A 23209-nucleotide genomic window follows, 5' to 3' on the forward strand; every position below is an offset into this window, starting at 1 on the left:
ATGAGCTCTATGGGGGATCTGCTGGGTCCTAGTACAACTGCACCGGCGGAATGTACGGCAGCCGATGTTTAAAGAGGAACACCCGTCGGGTCCACTTACCCGCACAAGCCTTCATACACTCATCAGTCGACTCAAAGTTGTTGGCGTTTCCTTGGCAACCACCATAATTGAATTGGTTGCAGCTTTTCGAGGCGGGATCGTAGTAAAATCTCGGGAGGTACCCGGGGCACGGTCCTCTGTCAGGTTTCAGATGGCAGATCACAATCCTGCTGCTGCCTGTGTGGAGGAAAATGTATCATGATTGGGCGACACACACACTGCGCAGATTCGACAATCACTGATAGAGGTCGCTTAGCGTTTCATTAATTCATTAAACCAACAAATAAAATCTGACAAAGACCCTTTGTATCGTAACACTTTCTGTAATCAAAAAACAGTGTTCAAGGACCCATTTTAACTCGACCTCACCGAAATAAGGCGCACCTGAAAAATGATGTCTGTGTAACTATAACTGTGTGTGATCATCAAACGAATATTTCAAAATCCAAAAACTTTACCACGGAACGCTTGGCAGGTTGCCAGTGGGTATGCTTAACTTTTGTTCGACCATTATGTACATGACAAATTGAATTGAATTGAAATTAATAGAAACTAAGAAAAATTATAACGGGTAATTTTTTGATTGAGCCAATTCTCTACAATTTTGAATTAATATTTGCAAACTTGGAACTGGTGCGGCTTCAGACTCTGTGAAGCTGCCAACTGGCTTTACGTTTCGCTCTACCACAACGCACGTGAAGTAAACCCAATGAAAGAAGCCAGGTTTCAATTGAGCCTGTTCTTTCGATTGCAAATCAAAATACATTTCAGAGCTCTATTAAATTTCTGCTATCAGTCGGACTTGATACGAAACTATACGAAGATAGGTGTCGTTGGATCGCCGAACTGTTCAAGTTGCGGAACTGTGGAGAACACGGAGCACGTGTTGGTCACCGGCCGCTCTTTGACTCTAGTCGGCGAACACTGAAGAACGCCCTCGCGGAACTTGACAACCGACTTTTTAGTGTTGAAAAGGTACTGGTGAGGTGGCCAAGGTAGCACCAGCAGCACCATACGAAACTGGTGAAACGGTTCTTTTCACTCAGATTTTGTCGGATTTTTCTCAGAGTTGACTCAGACTTTTCATTCATGAATCTGCAAGCGTGGAAAATACCAATTCAGTTTGACAACTAGGTCCACGAAATCTACAGTGTATCCGTCGTACCGATTAGCTAGAGTTGATCCAACCTGTGGAGAAGGTTGACGATTGTCCAGTCCGAAACGCTAAATTCTACGCTACGCTGATATTAATTTATTTGGTATGTGCTTTCACTTACAATGTACGAGCTATACTTATCCGCATTTGCCAGAGACAAAAAGCACCGAATTATTCCTTACGTCGAGAATACCGAGATTCGAATATCTATGAGAGATTCCGAATGTCGATAAGATATATTTCTCATGACGTGTTGTGCTATTATTGCAAAATATCTATGCCCGGTTTTTGAAATCTGTTCAGGGACATATCTCCCTTGCCCGCGACTGGTTGGTGTCACGGGCGATAACAAAGGTGATCCCCACTTGGAGGCTGGGAAGGTGAACCGGCTTCGCGCTGGCTGTGCTGTATGGGTGTTTTCCCCCTGGGCTTTCTTGAAACACTTTAAGACAAATGTCGGCACAATTTCCTGTGAAGTCGGCCCAAGACGCGTGATGCCCCTCTGCGATAGTCGTGACGTTGCAGACTACGTCAAGCAGCTCCATAACGACAACAGTCACCTCCAGCCTGATCCACGTAATGAATATCAGCCGCTCACTCTCCGGATTTAAAGGAGCATGGAAGTGGACCCCAAAACATCCTTATTTTTTGTTTTTCACTGCAACATCATCTGCAACGAATAGAATGTGCTCCTGCCAAAGAACGATGTGTGCATGTCCCCTACAGAGCACGCGCAAGGCTCTGTTCCGCCTTGAAAAAAACCTTCTCCACGTGCAAAGGGCACATCGGCGAACGCGGAAAAGTCGTGACGCATCACGGGCTCCGGCGAGTGACCAGTGATGTCCAACGGAACTGTTCTACAAGCAGCGCGTGAGCCGAGAAGAAAGAAAGGCAGTTTGTACGTCACGCGGGGCTCGTGTCTCTCGGCTGCGAATGCTATCTCCAACTGTCTTTTGTATATTTTATTGCGCGGTGACAATACGCTGCAGAGCGAAAATATTTTGCATTGCGACTTCTGGTGGACAGCTTCACGGATGAAGCAGGGTTTCGTTAAATGTCACTTCTTTGCCATTGAGCATGCGTGGGACGCTTTGGTTCCACAACGTGATCCGCTCTTTACGACCTATGAAGAAGTCTGATGGGATTCCATTGCCTCAACAGCTTCTTGATAACCTTGTGCTGAATATGGCCACACGCTGGGATGTATGCGGGCCATACTGAAACATCTCTTATAAAAGCACAACGTACGTGTTCTTTGCGGAACGCCTATGGACTGCAGTTTTTGAGCATGGGTGCGTTACAAGATGCTTCTGTAGGTCAAATCACGACACAATGGAACTTCGGTTTTATAATTGGAAAAACAATTTAGAAATTTGAGAAAAGGTGGCAGTTGTATTTCTTGTATTGACTCAGGGTGGCTTTGTTTTATGATAAAGTAATCGTGAAAAATCAAACTAAATACAACAAAGTAAATAATAAAACATTTTTGGGTGTGCATTGCATATTTGGCTCCACTGACGGTTAAGATATGCCAGTGCGATATATATGTGATTATTATTTAGTATTGATCTATACTGTCACGATGACTTACTTGATTTGATAACGAAGGAAGGTATCATCTTGCGTGATTCTGGCTGAGAAGCGCCTGTGACAAACAGTGCCAAGAGTTATCAGCTAGAAATCCGGAATAATTGCACACACACACAAAGAACAAAAACAAAAAGTAAAATATCAGCATATTCCATTCAGTCATCCAGTACTGTATATTCACAAATCATTTTGCCAGAAACGAAGTCGATATACATTAAATCAAATTTGTGTTGTACGCTCGTAGAAACTTTTTTTCTGGGCAGCTCAAACGGCGAAGTACTTTGACATCTTGTAGGATTCACCGCCTGACGAACACTGTGCAACGTCGCAGAAACGTTATCTACGCTAACCTGTGCAACTTCTTCCACAGAAACATGGAAGTGACACTCTAAACGCAGAGACCTGACCGCATAACAAGCTCTACATGCCAACCACAGTGCCATCGCCTCTGGTTTGAGTTGAGCGTAGGAGTTAAGCCATGTTGACAAAAAGGCCTCCTATTTTCGACAAACCAAAAGAGAGAAGGCATTGCTGACGTCAAGCGACTGCGAACACTTCCCGCGTTATCCTTGTTGGCGTCGCGGTTTGAGATGATGTTGCCTCGATGGATCGGTCGTGTGAACTCAGCAATGAACGTTGTTTGCACTAAAGGTAGGCTTGAGTCTTAACACTCGTGACATCATGCTGCGAAGAAAAGGTGATCGAGACTACATACTTTGGGCCAGACCCGGTTCCCAGGGGAAAAGCCTCTTAATCTTTATTCCAGTTCCTTAAGTGGGGAGTTTTAGAAAATCGTAAGCGCCCCCCGATGCCGACTCCGTATCGCAGTCAGGCAATCACATATCAGCAACGTGATGTCATCCACTCCAAAGGAATCAGGCGATCATGTTTTCGAGAACGTTAATGCGTAACTTCAACGTTCTCCTAAAACTCTGTAGTAGCTCGTACCCGGCGTATTACTACGAACGTAAACATTAGAACCTACGCGGACAAGGTGCACAATAACTGATAACATTCTATTATATGTGCACGAAGGCCGCGCTTTCAGAATTCACATTTTGTTGTAAAGAGGATAATACATGAGCAAGATCTTTCTTTCATCATCATGTAAATTTATAAGAGAATCATCTTTTTCGTATTATTTTCATTTTTTTTTGGGGGGGGGGAGGGCGGCGAGGAATTGAATGTTAAAATTTCACAGCTAAAGAAACGAGGTTTCTGCTTCTTCCGGAAAGTTTCGATACGATGAATACGGAAGGAAAGCATTATGCAGTAGGCCCTTGAGTTCCTTTTCGTAAAGGTGACGGAGGTCCCAGCGAAAATCAAAATTAGCGAATAACATGAAGCTGTGGACTCGTTGATGCCACAATGGTGAGATCCAACCCTGGGGTGACGGACCGAGAACGCGAAGCGGATGCTGCTAGAGACACCGAAGCCACTAAAAACGTGACCTCATTTGTGTGTGCCATTAATACGAAGAGACGACCTTCGTGAGGGAATACGACTAGCGAAAGAACGGGGTTTCCCGTCCGAGCCACCATCGTCATGATTACGTCACGGTGACGTTTTTTGGGTAGAGGTCTATTACTGCAGCATTGGACGATAGTAACTGAATTAACTTACGTAATGACACCTATAGACCTCACAAATGCCTGCTTTCATTAGCCATAAACTTAGGCACTTCAAGCTGGTGCCCTTGATACACCCAGAGATGAATCCTGTACTTTACTACCGATCACCACAAATTGTAGTATGTAGTGCTGTGACTCTACTTCACCCTTTTGGCAACGCAAACGAGGCAGAGTGAATCACCCTTTTGATAGCCAACTTGAAACGCGGGGAACTGAGAGGAAGGTCCAGGTCGGTTTCGTTGTCGCTTTCAACCTCCCGGAGATAAGAGATTACGACGTCAAGGTGCCCACCCCTTTGCCTGACTACATGGTTTTGTTATATTAGTGTCTATATTTGATGAAATATTGTGCGTTTTATGTATAGTAGCCCATACCCTGTAATTTGACGAATATCAGGGCCCATGTGGCCGTTCTAAGACACGAATAAATTCATATCGTAACACTCATGCAACATCTTTCCGCCATCTTGTAAGAAAACCATATTTTGCGTGCGAATGTTTAAATTTGAAACCTAAAGATCCTCATTGTAACGGGACCCATTACTTCATTCCCTGCTTCACCTCCAGCAATGGGGTAGAGTATCTCCCCCGGCGATGAAACTCCCCACCCATTATCCCGAAATAAAGTTGTTATTGTTGTTGAAACCTAAAGAAAAGGGGAGTCTGCATGATCCGAAATGTTACGATAGATGAATACGGAAAGCATTACGTAGTTGGACACTTGAAGTAACTGGAGTAGATTTAAAAGTAGCGTGTGTCAGCCTGTGTGGCGACATGCTGCAGGGTAGAACTGCGGGTAATTTCAACCACCTGGGGTTCTTTTGCCGTGCGCCGGAAATTTCCGACACCCGGTGCTGGAAGCAATGTTTACCTCCTCCTCACTCGGCCGGAATGAAACCTGCGATCTTAAAGGGACTATGAAATTTCCCGAACCCCCATACTTTTTTTCGATGGAAACTGTTCTTCCCGCAGAGAAACTAATATGCCACAAATGTTTCCGGACGAAATCGCTCCACTCTGCGAGGAGCGCGCGCTGGAAATGTCTCTTCCGCGTTCCTCCTCTCCCGCGCATATTTCCCTGCCGATGGTGTAACTGTACGGACCGCTCTTCGGTTCCCCGTTACGTCACCGGTGTTGCACAATGGCAAGTAATGCCGCGAGCTCGCGCTGTGGCTGCCGCCACTGCCGAAATCTGCCGATCGCGCGAAAGCTGCTGTCATGGAGATTTCCACTCCCGATGACCGCATACGCGGGATCCTACGGCGCATGCTCCTGGTGGGATTCCTCGGCTCGGCAACACGTCACGATGACGTGTTGCTGAGCCGGCCGTGGTCGCGTCAAGTTGCCCGTTGTGTCTCCGCTCGGCAGCTCTCCACGGCGTGGCGCCAGCTGTCCTCCCTTCGCCGCTCCGTTTAAATTCGCTCCCGAGAAATCCGCTCGCGCGACGAAAGTAAAATTTCGGTTCTAGACTCAGAAAAATGTCTTCTTTCGAACGAAACGAAGAAAAAAATCGTTTCATAGTTTCTTTAAGCTCAGAAGCCACGCTACCGGCTGAACATGAAGCTGGACTCGTTGATGCGACCAACTGCAGCAGGTGAATTTATTTCTGCAAAGCATTTCTAATGATTCAACCTTGTTATACTGCATCTTTGCTCTTCTTCTAATACTGCACGTATACCACCAAGCCACATTTCCTCAATGCCTGATCGCTCTCCTGGGCAGGACTTGTTTCATTAAATGTTTCTTTCCAGATATGTTCCAATGAAATCGTTTACCCTGGCAACCTTGTCATCATAACAACTCTGAAGGTTTCCGTTATGCATTACACCACATGTGCCTCCCCTCGTTAATACACTTTCTTCGCTTTCTACGTGTTAGTTGTTTAATTAGGAGTTGGTGACTGCTTTCATCGTACTATTGCATTATCATCGCCCCCTGGCGATGAAACTCTCCACTCATCATCATTCAAATAAAGTTGTTCTTGTCTTTGCATTATCCGCATATACGGGTTTCTCAGTTAAATCCCCGGGCTAAATAATTCGCGAACGGGTGCACCAATCGACAAAACTTTTTACGAGTATCTGTCCGATACCACCTATAAGCTGCGTACCGTGTGAATGACTGGGAGGCGCTCATTATTTAAGTAAAAATTCAAATGCGTTTCGTAAAAAAACAAACAAAAAAACTAACTTCTAAAGCAGGGCGCTGTCGGCATTCAAATGGGTACTACCCCTTTTGGGGCCTTCAGTGGACACTTTGTAGAGAAAGATCTGCCACCGAAGCGGGTCATTTGTTGCAGTAATTAATTGGTTTCGGTTTACATATTTTTGTCGCGGCTGGTCGCGGTAAAGCGCAAAAGGACGCTCCTCCCCTCCCTTATCGACCAATGAATTATGCCCTTACACAAATGAATTACGCCAATGAATTACGTCCTTTTGCGCTTCACCGCGACCTGCTGCGACAAAATATGTAAACCGAAACCAATTAATTACTGCAATAAATGACCCGCTTCGGTTGGAGGTTTTTCTCTAAAAGGTGTCTATTGAAGGTTCCAAAAGGGGTGGTACCCATTTTAATGCCGACAGCGGCCTGCTTTGGAAGTCATGTTTTTTATGAAACTCATTTGGATTTTTATTTAAATAATGAGCGCCTCCCACTCATTCATACGGTACGCAGCTTGTAGGTGGTATCGGACAGATACCGTAAAAAAAGAAAGTTCGTCGATTGGTGCACCCGTTCGCGAGTTATTTAGCCCGGCGATTTAATTGAGACACTCGGTATATTTGCCCTCCGACCATGAAACACCCTCACTGTGCCTTTGCAATGTACTGAAATTTGAAATAATAAAAGAAGAACAAGACAAAAGAAGAAGAACTTAAAAGAAAAGAAGAGTAGTCGCGAATAATGAAGTTAGGGACCCAAACCCGTGAAGGTGAAGGGAGAACTATAGATTAAAAAAATAAATAAATAAAAGATCCAGTATAAGAATATAGGAGGAGTCACAGACGACGAGAGGGTATATGATGGAATTGCTGCGACATAATTGTGTGGTATGTCTCAATTGTGTGAAAAACCCAAGCTATGCGCACGATGTATGTCAGCAAAAGGGCTGCTAAGGGAGGAACAGTGAGATATTTCAGACAAGTACCTCCGAAAGTGACGACAAACTTTATGCTCACCACTACAAGTCTGGTTGCACTGCTCGATGGTAGGAAAGTTGTTATCGTTTCCTAGGCAACCTCCATAGACGAAGGCCTTGCAGGTACCTCCGATAGAGTCGTAGTAGTACCTCGGGAAGTAACCGGCGCATGGTCCTCGTTCTTTAGGCTGGTTGCAGATGCTCGGTATATTGGCTGCATAGGAGTGAGCAGAAAAGATGATACGTAGCTCGTACGTTTGTAATAGCCTACACTATCGCTGAGAATCTCGGTGGAGCATTAACGCTCTATATTGATTGGATGGTTGGTTGATGACGTATGCTTGCCGAGTAAATTATGGTATACACAGTCTGCGCCATAGACTACCACCGATTGCATTGACCTTAATGTAGATATTGTACACACCTCAGGTAAACAAGTGCTGCAGATCATTGCCAAGTGATGAAGGTGATTGAGGGAGTTTGCGAAAACCGTAAGGCTTTTCTCGTAAACTTCCTTTTTTTTTTTCATTTGTGACATTTGCTGCGTCATGTTTTAATTTGTCAATGCGTCTAATGTTACCTCGTTGTGCCATTTCTTCTTGTTGCATGTAGTAATATGTAGGATGATGTAGGATATTATAATTTACTAACACCGTTCCCGTGGCAATCTTTTGTTACATGTGTACATCTTCTAATACCTGCCGGTGTCCGCGGGCTCGTCAAGCTGGTTCTGAAGCTTTTCGCCACCACCCCGGTCATTGTATTCGGAATGGGAAATAAACTAAATAAAAGAAAAATCTGCCTGTCGGTGTAGCGCCACTTGAGGGAGAATTATGCGGCCCTTACACCTTCTAAGAAAAACTCCCACGCACGAGACACCAATGAAAGAAATAATAAAACAATCTTGCGTATAAGCGTCTCCAAAGCGTCACCTCCTTTCCCAATGAAGCATCGTGAGAAAGTTGGAATCCCGCAAGCTACGTCGTGCCATAAAATGGGAAACGGGCTTTGTGCCAGACTTTACCGCAATAACGAGTAAACTGTAATAAGCAGTGATGGCCACTAACTACTTCTACAGTAGTTTAACTATAACTACTAACTACTTCGTGATGGAGTAGTTTAACTAGTAGTTCAACTACTTTTCAGGGGAGTGGTTAAAACTACTTCTTTAACTACTGCAATGTAGTTTAACTACACCTATAACTACTTAACGTTGTCCATCAACACTAATCCCATGTAGTGTTCTTAGACACCTAGATATGAATCACAAGCAATGATAAACTTTGGCTCAAGCCACTGCTACGATCGTCAAATACAAAGCTTGCGGCGGGATTCTTTCTGTGCCTACGCGATAAACTAAGTTGCATAATTATTTCACAGCAAATGAGGGTTCACTGGACAACAGTGTTGCGGATTTGAATCCAGGGATTTGATTTAAATTCATCAAAGGGCTCGTGGATTTGATTTGGGATTTGGTTTACGGGGAAAATAGGACGACGATTTGGATTTAGATTGAATCACACTTTTGACAGATGATTTGGATTGAATCATGTTTTTTTTTTCGACGGAATTGGATGTGTATTTGGTCAAGCTCCTGAAGGAAAATGGTTGGATTTTGACTGCTGCGAAATTTGACGTTGACGGGCGGGCAGATTCTTTGTCAGTCGTATCTGAGTCCGTCTCTGTAATTACGTTTTTACAAGACATTTGGCTGAATTGCATTTCACATATGTTTACACATGATACAATGTAACTCTTAATGAGGAGAAGGTCTAAAAAATGTTTGGATTTGAGATGGGTTGCCTTGCATTCCGCCATCTCTGTTCCCAATGTCCCGCCAAAAGTTCTGTTTCGTTTAAAAAGAAATCCCATGATTTTTTGATTGCGTGAAGCAGTCTACGGACACTGTTTGTAGACTGCTTCAAGTTTAAGAGCTGGTTTGTCTGTCAGACAGACCACCTCTAAGGCCTATAGCCATCTCCCCTTCCGAGCACTAAAGGTACGTCATGCAATACTCTCACACATAATCACATGGGTAGTTCGATGTCTAATTCACAACGGTATCACAGCTTTCAATAATTCCTTAGAAATGGAACGCATTGGAGAAAGCACACCACTGGTCCACCGAGCTCAGGCAATGTACGTTCGAGAAAAGGACTACCATACACGTATTTTGTCTGTTTTTGTTGGTTCGGAACTGCGACTGATGTCGCGTTCTGGTGTCCCAGAGATTGCTAAAATAAGTCCCGAAATGTCCACATGAGAACCAGTTGTATGAGGTCATTGTGTCCAGGAACAGGAATGTGAATGTTGGTTGCCCTTTTTCATAGTGGCTTGCTTATGGTCAACTTGGTGTGGCCCGCTACCCGCTGCTTTCGGAAGTAGCGAAACATGTATTTGCAGTACCTGCAAGTTCTAGAGCAGTTGAACGAGTGCTCTCTGCAGCCAGCCTGATCAAGACCGTGAAAAGAAACAGGCTGCAACCAGCTACATTGGAGCAGCTGGTCTTTCTAAACAAGAACCTGAGAGAATAAGACTGCTTACGCGTGTTGGGCGGATGTACCATTGAGTTTGTTATAACACGACTGCGGTGTGCAGCACGCAGCCATCACATTTAACACAACATAATTCCCGGCAGTTGGCTTTATCATAAGTGCCGAGTAAGCGTATTTGACAAATATCTTACTCCGATATCCAGGTGAAAACAAAATGTCAGTGTCAACCTTCGTATCGCTATATTGACTGTTAATACTCTTCGCTGCAGGTGAGATTTATAGTTGTTTATACCATGTCACGGGTCTTACCCAGCAAATGCATGCAGTAATTGTACCTTGTAGACATGGTCAGCTGCATGCTACAGTTATTTCGGGAACTTTAGCTCCCGGATTCGTTGACGGATTTGATGAATCCTGATTTAAAACCGGATTTGATTTAGCACACCAAAAACAAATCTGGATTTAAAACGATTTGATTTGTCGCCTCAAGTTTAAATCCGGACTTGATTTGGATTTGATTTGCGGTGTTCCGAAAATCATGGATTTAATTTAAATCCAATTCGACTCGTTCAATCCGCAACACTGCTGGACGAGCATTAAAACTGAAGATTTAGTGCACATGCACGACACAATTGTTCTCCACCTCCGTTCTCATCAAACAAGTAGCTCAAGGTAAAAGTGGGAAGCACAATCGTGCCGTAAAGCTTGGGCAAAATCGGAAGTAGTTCGTGCCTTCAGTAACCTAACTACTGTAGTTAACTACTTGAAATAGTAGTTTAACTAGTAGTTGCCACTACATTTCTGCAAGTAGTTGATAACTACTTTTTAACTACAATCTGGTAGTTTAACTAGTAGTTTAACTACATGTAGTTAACTACTGGCCATCACTGGTAATAAGTAACTGTAATATATAACTGTAAGTAAGTAATTACAGTACCGTGAGTTGTAATTACACTCCCCATTTTAATGTTCTCACCCTGAAAGTTACTCCCTAGCGCAGCAAACAGTTCCTATAAGGATTTTCCACTGAATGCAACGTGACGGGGCTTTCATAGATCACCAGCAATTTTTGCAGACTCAGTAAGAAATCATGCTTCTTTCCTGACAAATAATTTCGATTTACAACTTTACCTACCAGTTACACGTATTTTTTTTTTATGTACATGGACAATGTACCCAATGGTGCAATCCCACTCTGCGATATTCAATTAGCCCTCAATACGTCTAGCAGTGCCCCTAGTGGTATCCAGAAAGACTGGAAACATAGTAATATCTTTCTCAGAGTGCAGTTTTGAATGGTCATTGTGGTGTCAGTCGCCTTGACGCTGAGTGTGAGGCTTTTCTTATAATGAGTAACAATACCGAATGTGCAAATGAATGCCAAGTACCTTGAGGCAGCCTGGTAAGGGTGGGACAAAATTTACTTCAGGCCATCAATCCCACACTAAACACCTAAATATTCCCGCCGCCATCATTAACCGTGTAAGTAGTGTACAGCGATTGCTCCTTATGGTCGGGGTAATTAACCATGCGTTGGCCATTGAATGCTAGGAATTCTCTTATTAGCGTTCCACGATGTAAGGGCACCCCTTCCGTCAATCGGTGTCCACAAAGCTTTCATCTCTGCCCATACTTCTCGAGGGTGAAACAAATTAAATTGACTAGGATTTATTTTCCTGGGGTACTTACCGTCTTCGGATTCCGACGCAAGACCACGTGCCGACGCTTTGGGACCGAATTTCCTCGAGGTTCCTGCATACGAGATGCCGTGTAATTTATACTCACAAATGAAAAATTAATTCTGACCAATTACACATCTAACATACGAGCTATGGAGATACGATACAACGTACCTGTACATCATTTAACCCAACTTATGCTCTTAAAGGTACGTTTAGGAACTCCTTTTTTTTAGAAAACTGTCGATGATTCGAACAACAAAGACTCCCTTAATCCGTTCAAGTCACCCGAAAAGTTCATTTGATATCTTCGCCACTTGTTATTCTATTGTATGTTTGTAAATACGGTTTACATGTACAGCGTGCATCGCGAGAAACGAGCCAGAATTTCCACAAGTCCAAGTTGTTTTTACCTTAAAAAACGGTGCAGCTTATACAGTGTGCTAAAAAAAAGTCTCATTGAATTATAACGATAATAAAAAAGTACACCACCTAGAAACATGCGGTGAACGGCATTTGTTCTTAAAAGGTTCTAGGTTTTCGCGACCTCTTGACGTGAATGTCATGCAACGTATATTTCGTGTAAATTTTTGCGAATTGAAGTCGAAAATTTCCCAAGTAAATGTCACTTCTTTACCCCACCAACGTGAAGAGAGTGCCGAGTTCACTCAAATTAATGATAATTGACTGGGATATTGAGGAGTTATCAAATCGACAAAAATAGCCCAACATAATGCTTTATGGAGCTTCCAGAGGATAGCCCGCGAAGAATTTTTCGGCGCAATCGCTGTCAGTCCGACGAAAGGAGGTTAGGAAACCATCCCACGCCGGCATCGTAGATAGAGAATCGCGTCCGGTTTCCGCTGGGATCATGCCTTCCCTCTCCCAATTTCAGGAACTGTCACTTTTTCTCTATCACTCTATATTTTCCTCGGACTGACAGCGATTGGGCTCAAAAAGTCCTCGGCGCGCTATGTTCGTGTGCTCCGAAAAGCAACGTGTTTTGTTATTTTTTCAGATGGGATAGCTCCTGAATATCACTGTCAATTACCATGAAATCGAGTAAATTCGGTAGGATCTTCATATTGGTGGCTTAAGTAAAAGTGACCTTTACTTGGCAAATTTCCGGGTTCAGTTCGCAAAAAGTTACACTATTAAACTTACGTTACGTGACATTCACATTAGGAGGTGGCAAAAACGTATAATAAGAACAAATGCCGTTGACCGCATGATTCTAGGTGGTGTAGTTTTTTTTTATTATAATTCAATGACACGTTTTCTGGGAAACCCTGTATATTTATCTGTGATATGGCCTGCTCGAATGTAATGGAATTTGAAAACCTAGCACTAGCTTAATGTAAATAAATAGTAAAAATGTGGCGTGGTGCAGAGGACGACGACGACTGAGTCCGTGAGAATCAGGCCCGTAATCTCGGGCACCAGAAGACATCATCCTAATGGCTCGCCTCTCGTGACGCACCGACATATGTCCCACCACTTTGTCCCAGACTGGGAGGTACCCGGGTTCGAATCCCGGTGCCGGCTGTGCTGTCTGGGGTTTTTCCTGGGTTTTCCTCAGACGCTTTCAGACATATGTCGGCACTGTTCCCTTAGAAGTCGGCCCAGGACGCACATTCCCCCAGGGCGTGAGTCGTGACGTTGCCCACACACGTGAGGCCGACAACGGCAAGCCATATCACCACCACCACCACCACCCACCACTTTTCTTGCTATCTGTATAGGACACGGAAGCCGCTCCTCCTAGGGCCAAATAAATAAATACAATTTCTAAATCTTATCTCGGATTCCGACCACATTTGAGAAATGAATAGATAAACAGAAAAAAAAAAAGTCCCACGTGAGAACGCGCGCCACGCTAACGTGCCAGCCTCTATGGATGGCGACAGTTCCCCCGCGGGTCATGGCGTTGAGCGTGGCCGACTACGACAAACAGTTGCATCACCACCGACAGTCCACTCGTGGCCTTCTTTGGCTCTGAAGGAGGGGAACATGGGGTGCCTCCTTCACACGTCCGTTTTTGTCGTCCATTTGCTTCAAAAATAAAAGCTAAGAGCAATCGAGCCCCTTAGGTTCCAATGGGTCCGTTCTGCCACCATTAAAAACGCGGACGAGAAAAATGTAATCAGGCATAACAGTAACCTGCAAACACCACCTAGATAGAGAAAACCTGCTTACGTGTCGACGTGACGTAGTAACTAAGAGTTAGCCAATCAGGATCGTGTCTTCAAAAGCGGTAACCAATCACGAACGTGCTTTAAGCGCTCGTAGCCTTGGAGACAGACCACCGTCGTCTGCGAGTACTGACTGAACGCCTCTGCGATACTAAATGGGAAAACTTTAAAATAAAGCGCAAAACGGTCCCGTACCTTTCTCAAGACTGATTTTCTGGAAAGCGTGCTGCACTTTTTGTCTACAGATTCAGGGCAACAAGTTCCAAGTTAGCTCCAATCATTTGCGAGTTATTGAATTCGCAGAACGGCAAATCGCACTAGAAGACGAATTCTGACTTTATATGTCCACGCAGCGAAGGACTGAGAGGAGGCAATAAACAGTCGTTCTGTTGAACAAGAGAGAACTGGTTTTCTGAGGCTGGAACAACATAGAAAGGACAAACACATACAAGCCTCAAATTGCCTAAGAAATGAACGGTGATGCTCCCTTGGAAGTCACTGGGGAGGCGTGTTAGCTTAGCTCAATTGGTAAGAGGTCTGGACCGGTAATCCAGAAGATGTGGGTTCGAATCCTACAGCTGACTAACCTTTTCAGTGACTTTCATCTTTCACCAGGACTTCTGTATCTAGATGGCGTTGAACCTTGCCTACAACTATGTCTGACTTGCTTTAACTAATAATGACTTTATTGTACTGGTTTTATACACACACACACAAAACAGGAAGGCCTGTGCCTTTTGGCATGTGGGCCATCCTTGCTAGATGGCAGACAGTCACAAATACCAGTATTTACGCACTTACATAGCCTCGAAGAAGCTTAGAATGACTTACCGTCGCAAGTACTTTGGCACTCGGCCAACGTCTCAAAGTTGTTGAGGTTCCCATAGCAACCTCCGTAGACGAATTGTGTGCATTTACCCTGATGCGCATCAAAGTAGTATCTGGGAAAGAATCCCTTGCAGGGTCCCATATCGCTCTCCAGATTACAGACATCTGACGCCTCTCCTGCATAAAGGAACAGCTTGTGATTAGAATACCGTCAACCCTCGGTTTATGAACTCTGCTCTGGCCATAGAAATCATAAGAACAGGCTAGAAGAAAAGCTGGGCGAAAGAGTGATGGAGGAGAGCAAAGGAGCTGTACGAGGGCAAGACCCTCTCCCAATGTCCAAGCCGGGCAGGCGCCATGATCAATATTTTGGATTCGGCCGGATTTGCCACATAATTTCCCACGACCTACTCTATACTGGAGACCTGGACAGCTGGCGATCTCCTATGGGAGAGACGGGTCACGGGTTAGTTACGTTAGTGACCGCTGCAAGCGCCACATAGCATTATTGGGGAGAGGGAATCACCCTTGCCACCGCCTTTAGTCTGCTACGCAGGGAAGCACAGGCTGTTGTTAAGCACGCGCTATTATCTCTCCTGCTTCGTCGTTGTCAACACAGCCTACCATACATCGCCGCGGTTTCGACAAGTCACGTGGTAACGAATAGTGCGAGCTAGCGCCAAATCCCATAGCCAAGTGGCGATTGCCAGAACTACTACCCCGGTGCTGGGAGCACTGCGGATGTCCAGGTCTCTAGTATAGTAGTAGGTCATGGAATTTCCACGTGTGAAGACCAGGTGCTTTCGCCGCAACGGTACCCAATCCAATGCAAGTCGCTTCCGCTTCCGCTGAGCTCCGTGTGTCATGTCATGTGCGAAATGTGTTTGTTTGCCATCACCTGTGCGCTTGGATTCCGTAGGGAACGAGCATTGTATGGTTTAAACCTTGTGCTGCGACATGAAAGAACGGCGCACAGAACTCGTAGGAGACACCGTTCGTAAAACGCTAGGCCTACCGTATCGATCATGGCGGCTCCCATGTTGAGAGACCCCCCATCGCTGGCTTGGTTTCTAGTTATTATGAGAGTTCTATGGTTCTGGCAGAGGCGCGAGAACCTCCAGGCCAGATTCTGCGCGACAAAAAAAAAGAAGAAAAAAAACTCTTGGGGCATCCGCTCGATTCGTCAGCCGACATGTGCATCATTATCTGTGATTTGTCCGTCGTCCGCATTCTGTCGTGCTCTGTTTCGTCTTAGGAGCTCATCCCTCACAGTGTCACCTCTGCTGAGTACACGCCACCTACGTGGACGCTAAATCAGCCCATCGTACATGGCTCTGTGCCTGGCATTGCTAACAAAAACAGCATACCACCTGTCGTTGCATGTCAACTTACCCTGGACCACATTCACGTCTTCCATAGCCATGGAACGGAGGTTTAGTGGATTGACATTTTACGATGTATCATCTTATTATGCCTGCACCAAGCGGCAGCCAGCTTGAATTATTCATCCGTTGTCGCGCTTGACCAGATATTGTGCCGAACAGACTATAAAGTCGTACGCTATAATCAACGATTACTTTCAGTGCAATGTCCTAGTCCAACCCGTTGCAAAGGAGGGGAAGGCAATATACAGACTGTGAAAACCCAGCAAAGCAAATACCAAAACTATGACTGACGGGACCGCGGGTAAGGTCACGCGTTTATCGGAACCAACGGGAATGATTGACTTCCTCTGTGACGACATTGCTGGATGCTGAATTATGTTGGACGTCGCTATCTAGGACAAGTGATAAAATCAACACTTGTGCTCTATCCGTCGTCGCCAACTTGAGCGAGGTCGCATCAATGCGGGATCTTTGCGTCAGTCTGCTACAATGTGAACAGTACAAACCATGCTGTTCTCAATTACGCGGAAGCAACCAGAATCTTACAATGTGTCCCTATATGAAGTGACGCCAGGTGTTTGGTATAATGTTACAATGCTGTGCTCGAGTAAAAAAAAAAAACAAATGGACTGGAGCGGCTTTTCCTGCTCTGCGACTGAGTCGTATTTCAAAACCCGGAAGTCCAAACAGTCCCCGTCGTCACTTCCGGATATTGCAAGGCCGAGAAACGGCGACTTTACCGGATGTGGTCGGCGACGTCCGTCAAGTCCTTGGCCAGAGCATGGTTGTAAGGCTCCGGTGATTTCATCCGTGGCTGGCTTTGCCGTTGTGCAGCCGATCCGGATGCCCGCTCCAGGTCGACCAGTCCAATTTGTAATTATTTGAAGTTGAGGCGGAACTACGCCCTGTTCCATTTGTCAGTTCCATTGAGAGAGGAAAATTTTGGTATGGGTCCAGGCTGGAACTCCCAATGGAACTGGCGAAAGTCCTGCCCCCGTGTGCAAATGTTTCACCTCTCCTCCTCCAATAGAATATTGGAATATTCCGCGCCTGACCTGGTACGACGAATGGAACAATTTTGCACTTCCCCGGAGCCCCCTGTATGCCACCCACCTCTGTCCGTCCTACCATTGAGACCTACCAGTGAGGTCCACCTCTGCCTATCATATTCCCCTCAATTCAGGTGACTTCGTTAGGAAACATTTTGTTCTTTCGTTATATACTTATCGATAAGTGTTTTCGTCGTACTTTTCCTCGAAGCAATGAATAAAAAACAAATATCTCACCTCCGTAGGCCTGGTCGCGAGCCATACGCAACTGGTCCGTGTAGCTGTATTCCTGCGCTACGGAAGACTGGATAGCAATACCTGCAGAAAAAAAAAATCGTCACAACGATATTTTGTCCGCATTAATGGAACTGTCGATAGTTACTCACATATTGCTACCAGCAACGAGAGCGCTCTCTTCATGGCTGTCTTCTTGCTTGGCTATGTGGGTCAAACAAAGATGATACCGTTACTTTATAGTGTAGGTGCACGTTCGAAATATGAAGATATCATGTTGCTTGTTTCAGCAAAGGGAACAAAAACATTGTAGAAATAAGACCTTGGATACGGACGCACACGGAAACCCTACAAGTTCATAAGTCTGTTCTTACAAATGTAACGTTGGGTAATCGAGGACATAATTATCCGGGCATGTTTTTACTTCGTGCGAGGATCGCGGAGGCCACTCTCGCTATGAGGACAGGCGGTAGAGAGTACACGCGCCAGTTCGACTTCATGGAAAACTTGCAAGTCACCCGGAGAATATGATCGATATGTAGCACTTGACATTTGTTTGAAGGGAGTTGCCTCAGGACGAGAGGCGCCAATATTTCGCCAGAGACTGTTCGAAATATCAGCACTTTCCTAACGGCTCGCTGGATTTCTACTTGTCTAAGTTTACATTCGTTATGGCTCGTGTGTTTAATGTACACCCTGTACAAAAAAAAAAAAAAAAGGTTATAGAAGAAGTATAAAAAGTACAAATCCGGGCTATACCATGCTTGTTGCTTATAACCAATGTTTATACCCTGCTTTCAAACCACCGACAAAGTACACATCACCGAGTCTATATACTTTCCAGCGACTTCTCTATTACGTTTATACCTTCGTTATTTTGAATACTTTTCCATGGGTAAGGTTTAGCTCCACACTGATCTGCGCTAGGGACGGTATCGTCTCAGTTAAGCGGCAACTTAATTTAAAAACGCAGTCGTCAGCGCAGTAGTACTTTGATCGCTAGGGGTAGTGATTTATGGCAGCGTATTAGTTGTTCCTGAAATAACCCACCTTACACCCAACAAATGCAAAATACCCTCACGTTCTGCTGGTTCGTGGCGAGTAATCTGCTGCCCATTTTTAGGACGAGGGCAGTAATCATTTTGCAAGGCGATGTGGTCAGCTATTGGGTCTTATCCCTTCATCCAAGTACCAATAAAGAGTAATCTGCGCGAGCTTTCCTCTCATACCCATATTTTCTCAATGTTGTTGTTGTTGTTGCTGCTCCTCGAGCGGGATGGTGCTTATCCGCAAGGGAGATTGGCCAGGACTCATGAGGTGATCTTACGTGCTTTTCTGCGTGCGTGTTGAACTTTTTTTTTTGTGCCTGCGGGGATCGTTGTGATGGAAGCGCATATTCTTCAAATTTCTTTTTCTTTTCCAATTTGTTGCAAACGGGACTGGAAAGGCCACTCTCTACACAGGGCGGAAATAAATCGAATGTTCCCGTTTTGCGAAATAATACCACTACATTTTCAGAAGGTACTGTCTAAGGGTATATGTTTATACATTGAGGTGCCAATAATATTCCTTCAGGGAGGTATAAAATTAGCACACCTTGACGAAGGATGCCTCAGACGATATACGACAAGCCGTCTCTACCCAAAAAGGCATATCAACAACAACTTAACTTTGAAGATGATGAATAGAAAGTTTCATCGCCAGCGGCGATCCTATACCTCGTATTGCTGGTGGTGGTGTGGGGAATGAAATAATGATACTCTTTGCAAGAAGGATGGATGCCCTGTGGTATCCAGAAGGGACGAGAAAGCTTTGAGGACAGAGCGATGGTGGGATGGATGTGGCCAGAGATCAAGTAATTTTGAGAGAGAGAGTGGAGGGGAGGGCAGGCGAGAGGCCCAGCTGGTTAATAGAGTCGGATGGTACGTAGTGTGGGCAATGCAGAAGAATGTATGAATGAATGAACAGGTATAGACTTTTCTAACAGTGTAGCTGAGTGGTTCATTATTGTAGTCGGAGGTTGCAATACGCTTCAGGTACAAATTGCTGCTGGAGTCGTATAACGTCAGCGTGTTTTCAACGCAAAAATAGGCGGACGTTCATCGCTTAACATAATTCTGCGGAAAAAGGACATAGAATGTACCCTGGGATCATGCGCCTTTGGAAATATGCCATCAGCGTAAACCAAGATTAAACTATAAGGTGTGTAGGCACCTCTTACCAAATGCGGTGCTCCAGACTTACCACGTTGAGTTGTGATCGACTGTCATAACCTTATAAAATTTTAACGCGGAAAGAATTATTAAGGTCACAACTTGGTCTCAAACTAAAATAAAACAACTACATGCGTATGATCCCCAGGGTTTAGAAAATTGCCGCGAAAAACACTGCCTGTATATTTCGTTGTATAGTATCCGAAATGTCTGATACCATTCATATTTCAAATGTATAGCCCCGACAGGGAAAAAAGAAGCCTGGGCTGATGATCCTAGGAGTGCTTAATGCCGTTCATGAACGGGAAACAAGTGCCCGCGGTGCTAATGTCGGCAATATTACCTTAGAAGTCGGCCCAGGACGCGCATTCCCAGGCCGTCAATCATGACCTGCGTTGCGGAATGGGGTCAACCATTCCATTCCAATTCCATTCCGAAAATGGGCATTTGCGATAATTCCATTCCTTTCAATTCCTCGGAATGAAAAGGTATGGTCAGTTCCCACTCCTGGAATGGCTTGGCAACCCTATTCAATTCCTTTAATTCCATCAATAAAAGAAAAAGGACCGGTAACCGTGCTGGGTAGACTAGCAGTGCTAGAGGAGATTGACATTACCCAGCACGGAAAAGCGCAAAGACGAGGTTATTTCAGGGCAGAAGGGGACAGAAACAACCGGGTTGAAACCAAAACTACCACCTGGGCACTCAGACTTTTCCATCCCAATTCCATTCCCATTCCATCCGTACGGCAGTTTCCGCCATTCCATTGCAGGCTTTCATAAATCTGGAATCATTCCGGAATCATTCCAGCTCCGGAGTTGTAACTCCGCAACTCTAGTCGTGACGTTGTCGCGACGTTGAGCCCTTCCACACCCACCACCAATATGAACATCAACTTGTCGGACGGCGTAGCAATGTTGACCCGGGTAGCCACGATCATAATCGAGTACCAATCCTGATTGTGTGTGGCAGGAGGTAGAAGAGTTGTATACAAATATAATGCACTGACTTTGTTTCATAGTGATTTGCATGCATAAGGGGCATGGCGCGAAAAGTTGCATATTTTCTTACTAGTAGATTATTTAAAGATGGATATACAGTGCGTCTTTCTAACATTTACGGTTTTTTTCCTTAAAAAAACTACGGGAGCAGCATAGATGTCGTTTTTGCAGTCGGGTCCGGCCAGGTGGACATCGTCTCGAAGAGAGTATGTATAACCTAAAATTCGTTAATTCACCGTTTAATTAGGGAATTTCGTACAACAGCGAAATAGGTGAATGGAAGTCGATCCTATTCCATTGACTTGAAAGCTATTCCATTCCCTGAAACGCGCACGTGCACTGAAATATCCATGGCCGAATTTTGTTATGCAAAATAGATGAGAAGGAAACCGAAACTGCGCTTGTCTGGAGCACGAGGAGTACAGCGCTCATTCCACGTCTCAGGGCCACGGGAACTATGCAGAAGATTGAAGGATCTGGTGGCCAGAGCCAGATGAACCGCTTTGCCTTGTCAGATAAGCCTTCGTCGGAGTGTCCTTTCAGCATGACCTTCGTTCGGCGAAAGTCATGCGCAGCTGACATTTTCATCTTTAAACTCGTAGGCATATTACGTTTTCTGCTACGTTGAAGACATCGTTGCAACGCTCCTCTTAGATTCTTGTATTTTTTATATCGATCATAGATCCTTAAATACACGTATCGAGTGCCAGGGAAGCGCTTTGACTGCAATTGCTGAAGCGACAGGTTCCGTACTCTTTCCCATTTCCCCAGGGGAACGAAATTGTCCACTGCAGTTGACTGCGAGCCATTTCATTTCCCAGCACAACTGTTGATCACAACCGATCAGCAGCGATCAGAGTCAATACTAACGACGCCAACTAACATATATCTGTTAGCTGAACTATAAACGCTGCTTTTAACTCGCCTAAAATTCCAATAGCACAAATCATTCTGCAAACACAAAAACAGTATCTTGGGGAACAAAACGACAATAGCACTACGCTGGTGGCCTTCGTGTTTCGTTATGGGAATTTGTTGAGGATATGTTAGGCCATGTGAGCTTTGGACGGTGGCGTCGCCTGCGGCCGTGAAGCAAAACTTTGCCGCGCTATGCGATAGGCCGCTTCAAAGAAGCAAGCAAAATGTCATGGTTCAATATATTCGTAAGCTTGCAGAAACTTTGTGTTTCGATATGTATGTTTAGTACGCACAAACCAGTATTTACAACGCTAAAAATTTGCTAATTGTTCCAATCTTATTAACTAGGCACAATAATAGAGTAGATTGCTGCATTCGGCATGTTTCACATGTGGCGTCTTTTTTCCAGCTTGTCCAAAGTACTTGGCCCATGGAGCTCCCCTGAACATCAGTGCCGGGCTCTTCGCTCCCTTTTTGTTTTCATGCAGGCCACTGGACTCCTTGAAGAGCTCTAAACAGAACTCCGACCTGTTGTTGCTTCATTCTCACCATAATTCATCCTCTCATATCAACCACTGTGAAATGGGGTAGTGTCCTGAGGCTACCACGGGGAAACATCCCATGTCATCATCACTTCTTCATTTATTGTTGTTGTTGTTGTCTTTTTTCCAATGCTGGTACGCGATACTGTGCAGTGTATGTTGCATTAGTACTCCACCGAGTGTGAACCCAATTAAGGGCGTCTCTTGCATGCCGTGCACTCGATCCATGCGGGTTGTTTCTCTTTCGCAGTGGCGTTTCCTCAAAAAGGTTCACGCACCGTCTTGCACATTCAGATCAGATACGCTCTTTCAGAATGAGACTGATACTGCAGGATTTTTCTTCGGAACTAACACACTCTCATTGTAGTCCCCGATATTTACTCCCGAGCGTTGCGGACAGCCCCGAAATGTCGGCGCATTTAATCCCGACAGGGACTCATGAATGGGACGGGTCATGTAGTCCCCGTTGACCCGTTGGTGCTTAAAGTGTGACCCCGCAACAAAGTCACCACAACGATTGTGACATAGCAGTAACCCTTGCGCCGTCAGGAACATACATACGAAATATCGCGTTCCCAGAGTGCGCAGATTTTATTCGAACGAATTATTACGAAGTGAGCGCTTCGGCCTCCGTGAAGCAAGAGGGAGCCGAAACAACATTGCCGACGTCATCCTGCATAGAAGAATGGGAGCATCGTAGCAGACGACAATGCCGGGTGACGTCACAGTACTTCCCTCCTGGCGAACCGCTATGCCATTTGCATGTTGGTTTCGGTGTTTGGTATTGTCATCATTTACGAATTAATTAGTCGCACAAACTGAATGCGAATGTTGTATTCGGTATCAAGGGAGCGACCCGTGTTCGGTATGATGCTCACCTATTTTTTTTTTTTTTTCGAATCCTTCCGAAGTCTCCCTTTAGAGGAAAGAGCAGCTGAAATATTGAAAACACTTACGTTTCAGGAACAGACCGCGAAGTGCCACCGAAGTCGCCGATGCGAATGGGGCTTCTTATATGCTTCGCTGTTTGCGCTAACCACGGAGGATGTTCCTTTCGGG

The 23209-nt window shown here is 45.0% G+C and overlaps 1 protein-coding gene across 16 annotated transcripts in view; it reads right to left on the reverse strand.

The window, feature by feature from the left end:
- The window catches only part of LOC135376144 (papilin-like), a 70348-nt gene extending 47139 nt beyond the window's left edge, over window positions 1-23209 (reverse strand). For 7 of the 16 annotated variants that reach the window (XM_064608727.1, XM_064608725.1, XM_064608728.1 and 4 more), the window contains exons 1-8: window positions 23107-23207; window positions 17629-17680; window positions 17480-17560; window positions 14812-14985; window positions 11799-11861; window positions 7655-7828; window positions 2847-2900; window positions 100-276 (exon numbers count right to left, since the gene is read on the reverse strand). In XM_064608727.1, the coding sequence (XP_064464797.1) occupies window positions 100-276; window positions 2847-2900; window positions 7655-7828; window positions 11799-11861; window positions 14812-14985; window positions 17480-17560; window positions 17629-17662 (757 nt within the window). In that variant the 5' untranslated portion in view covers window positions 17663-17680; window positions 23107-23207. Of the gene's footprint in view, window positions 1-99; window positions 277-2846; window positions 2901-7654; window positions 7829-11798; window positions 11862-14811; window positions 14986-17479; window positions 17561-17628; window positions 17681-23106 lie in introns of all 16 variants that reach the window. The other 9 variants (XM_064608732.1, XM_064608730.1, XM_064608734.1 and 6 more) reach the window with 4 other exon arrangements.

The sequence above is a fragment of the Ornithodoros turicata genome, unplaced genomic scaffold, assembly GCF_037126465.1.
Source record: "Ornithodoros turicata isolate Travis unplaced genomic scaffold, ASM3712646v1 ctg00001047.1, whole genome shotgun sequence".
Classification (NCBI taxonomy): domain Eukaryota; kingdom Metazoa; phylum Arthropoda; class Arachnida; order Ixodida; family Argasidae; genus Ornithodoros; species Ornithodoros turicata.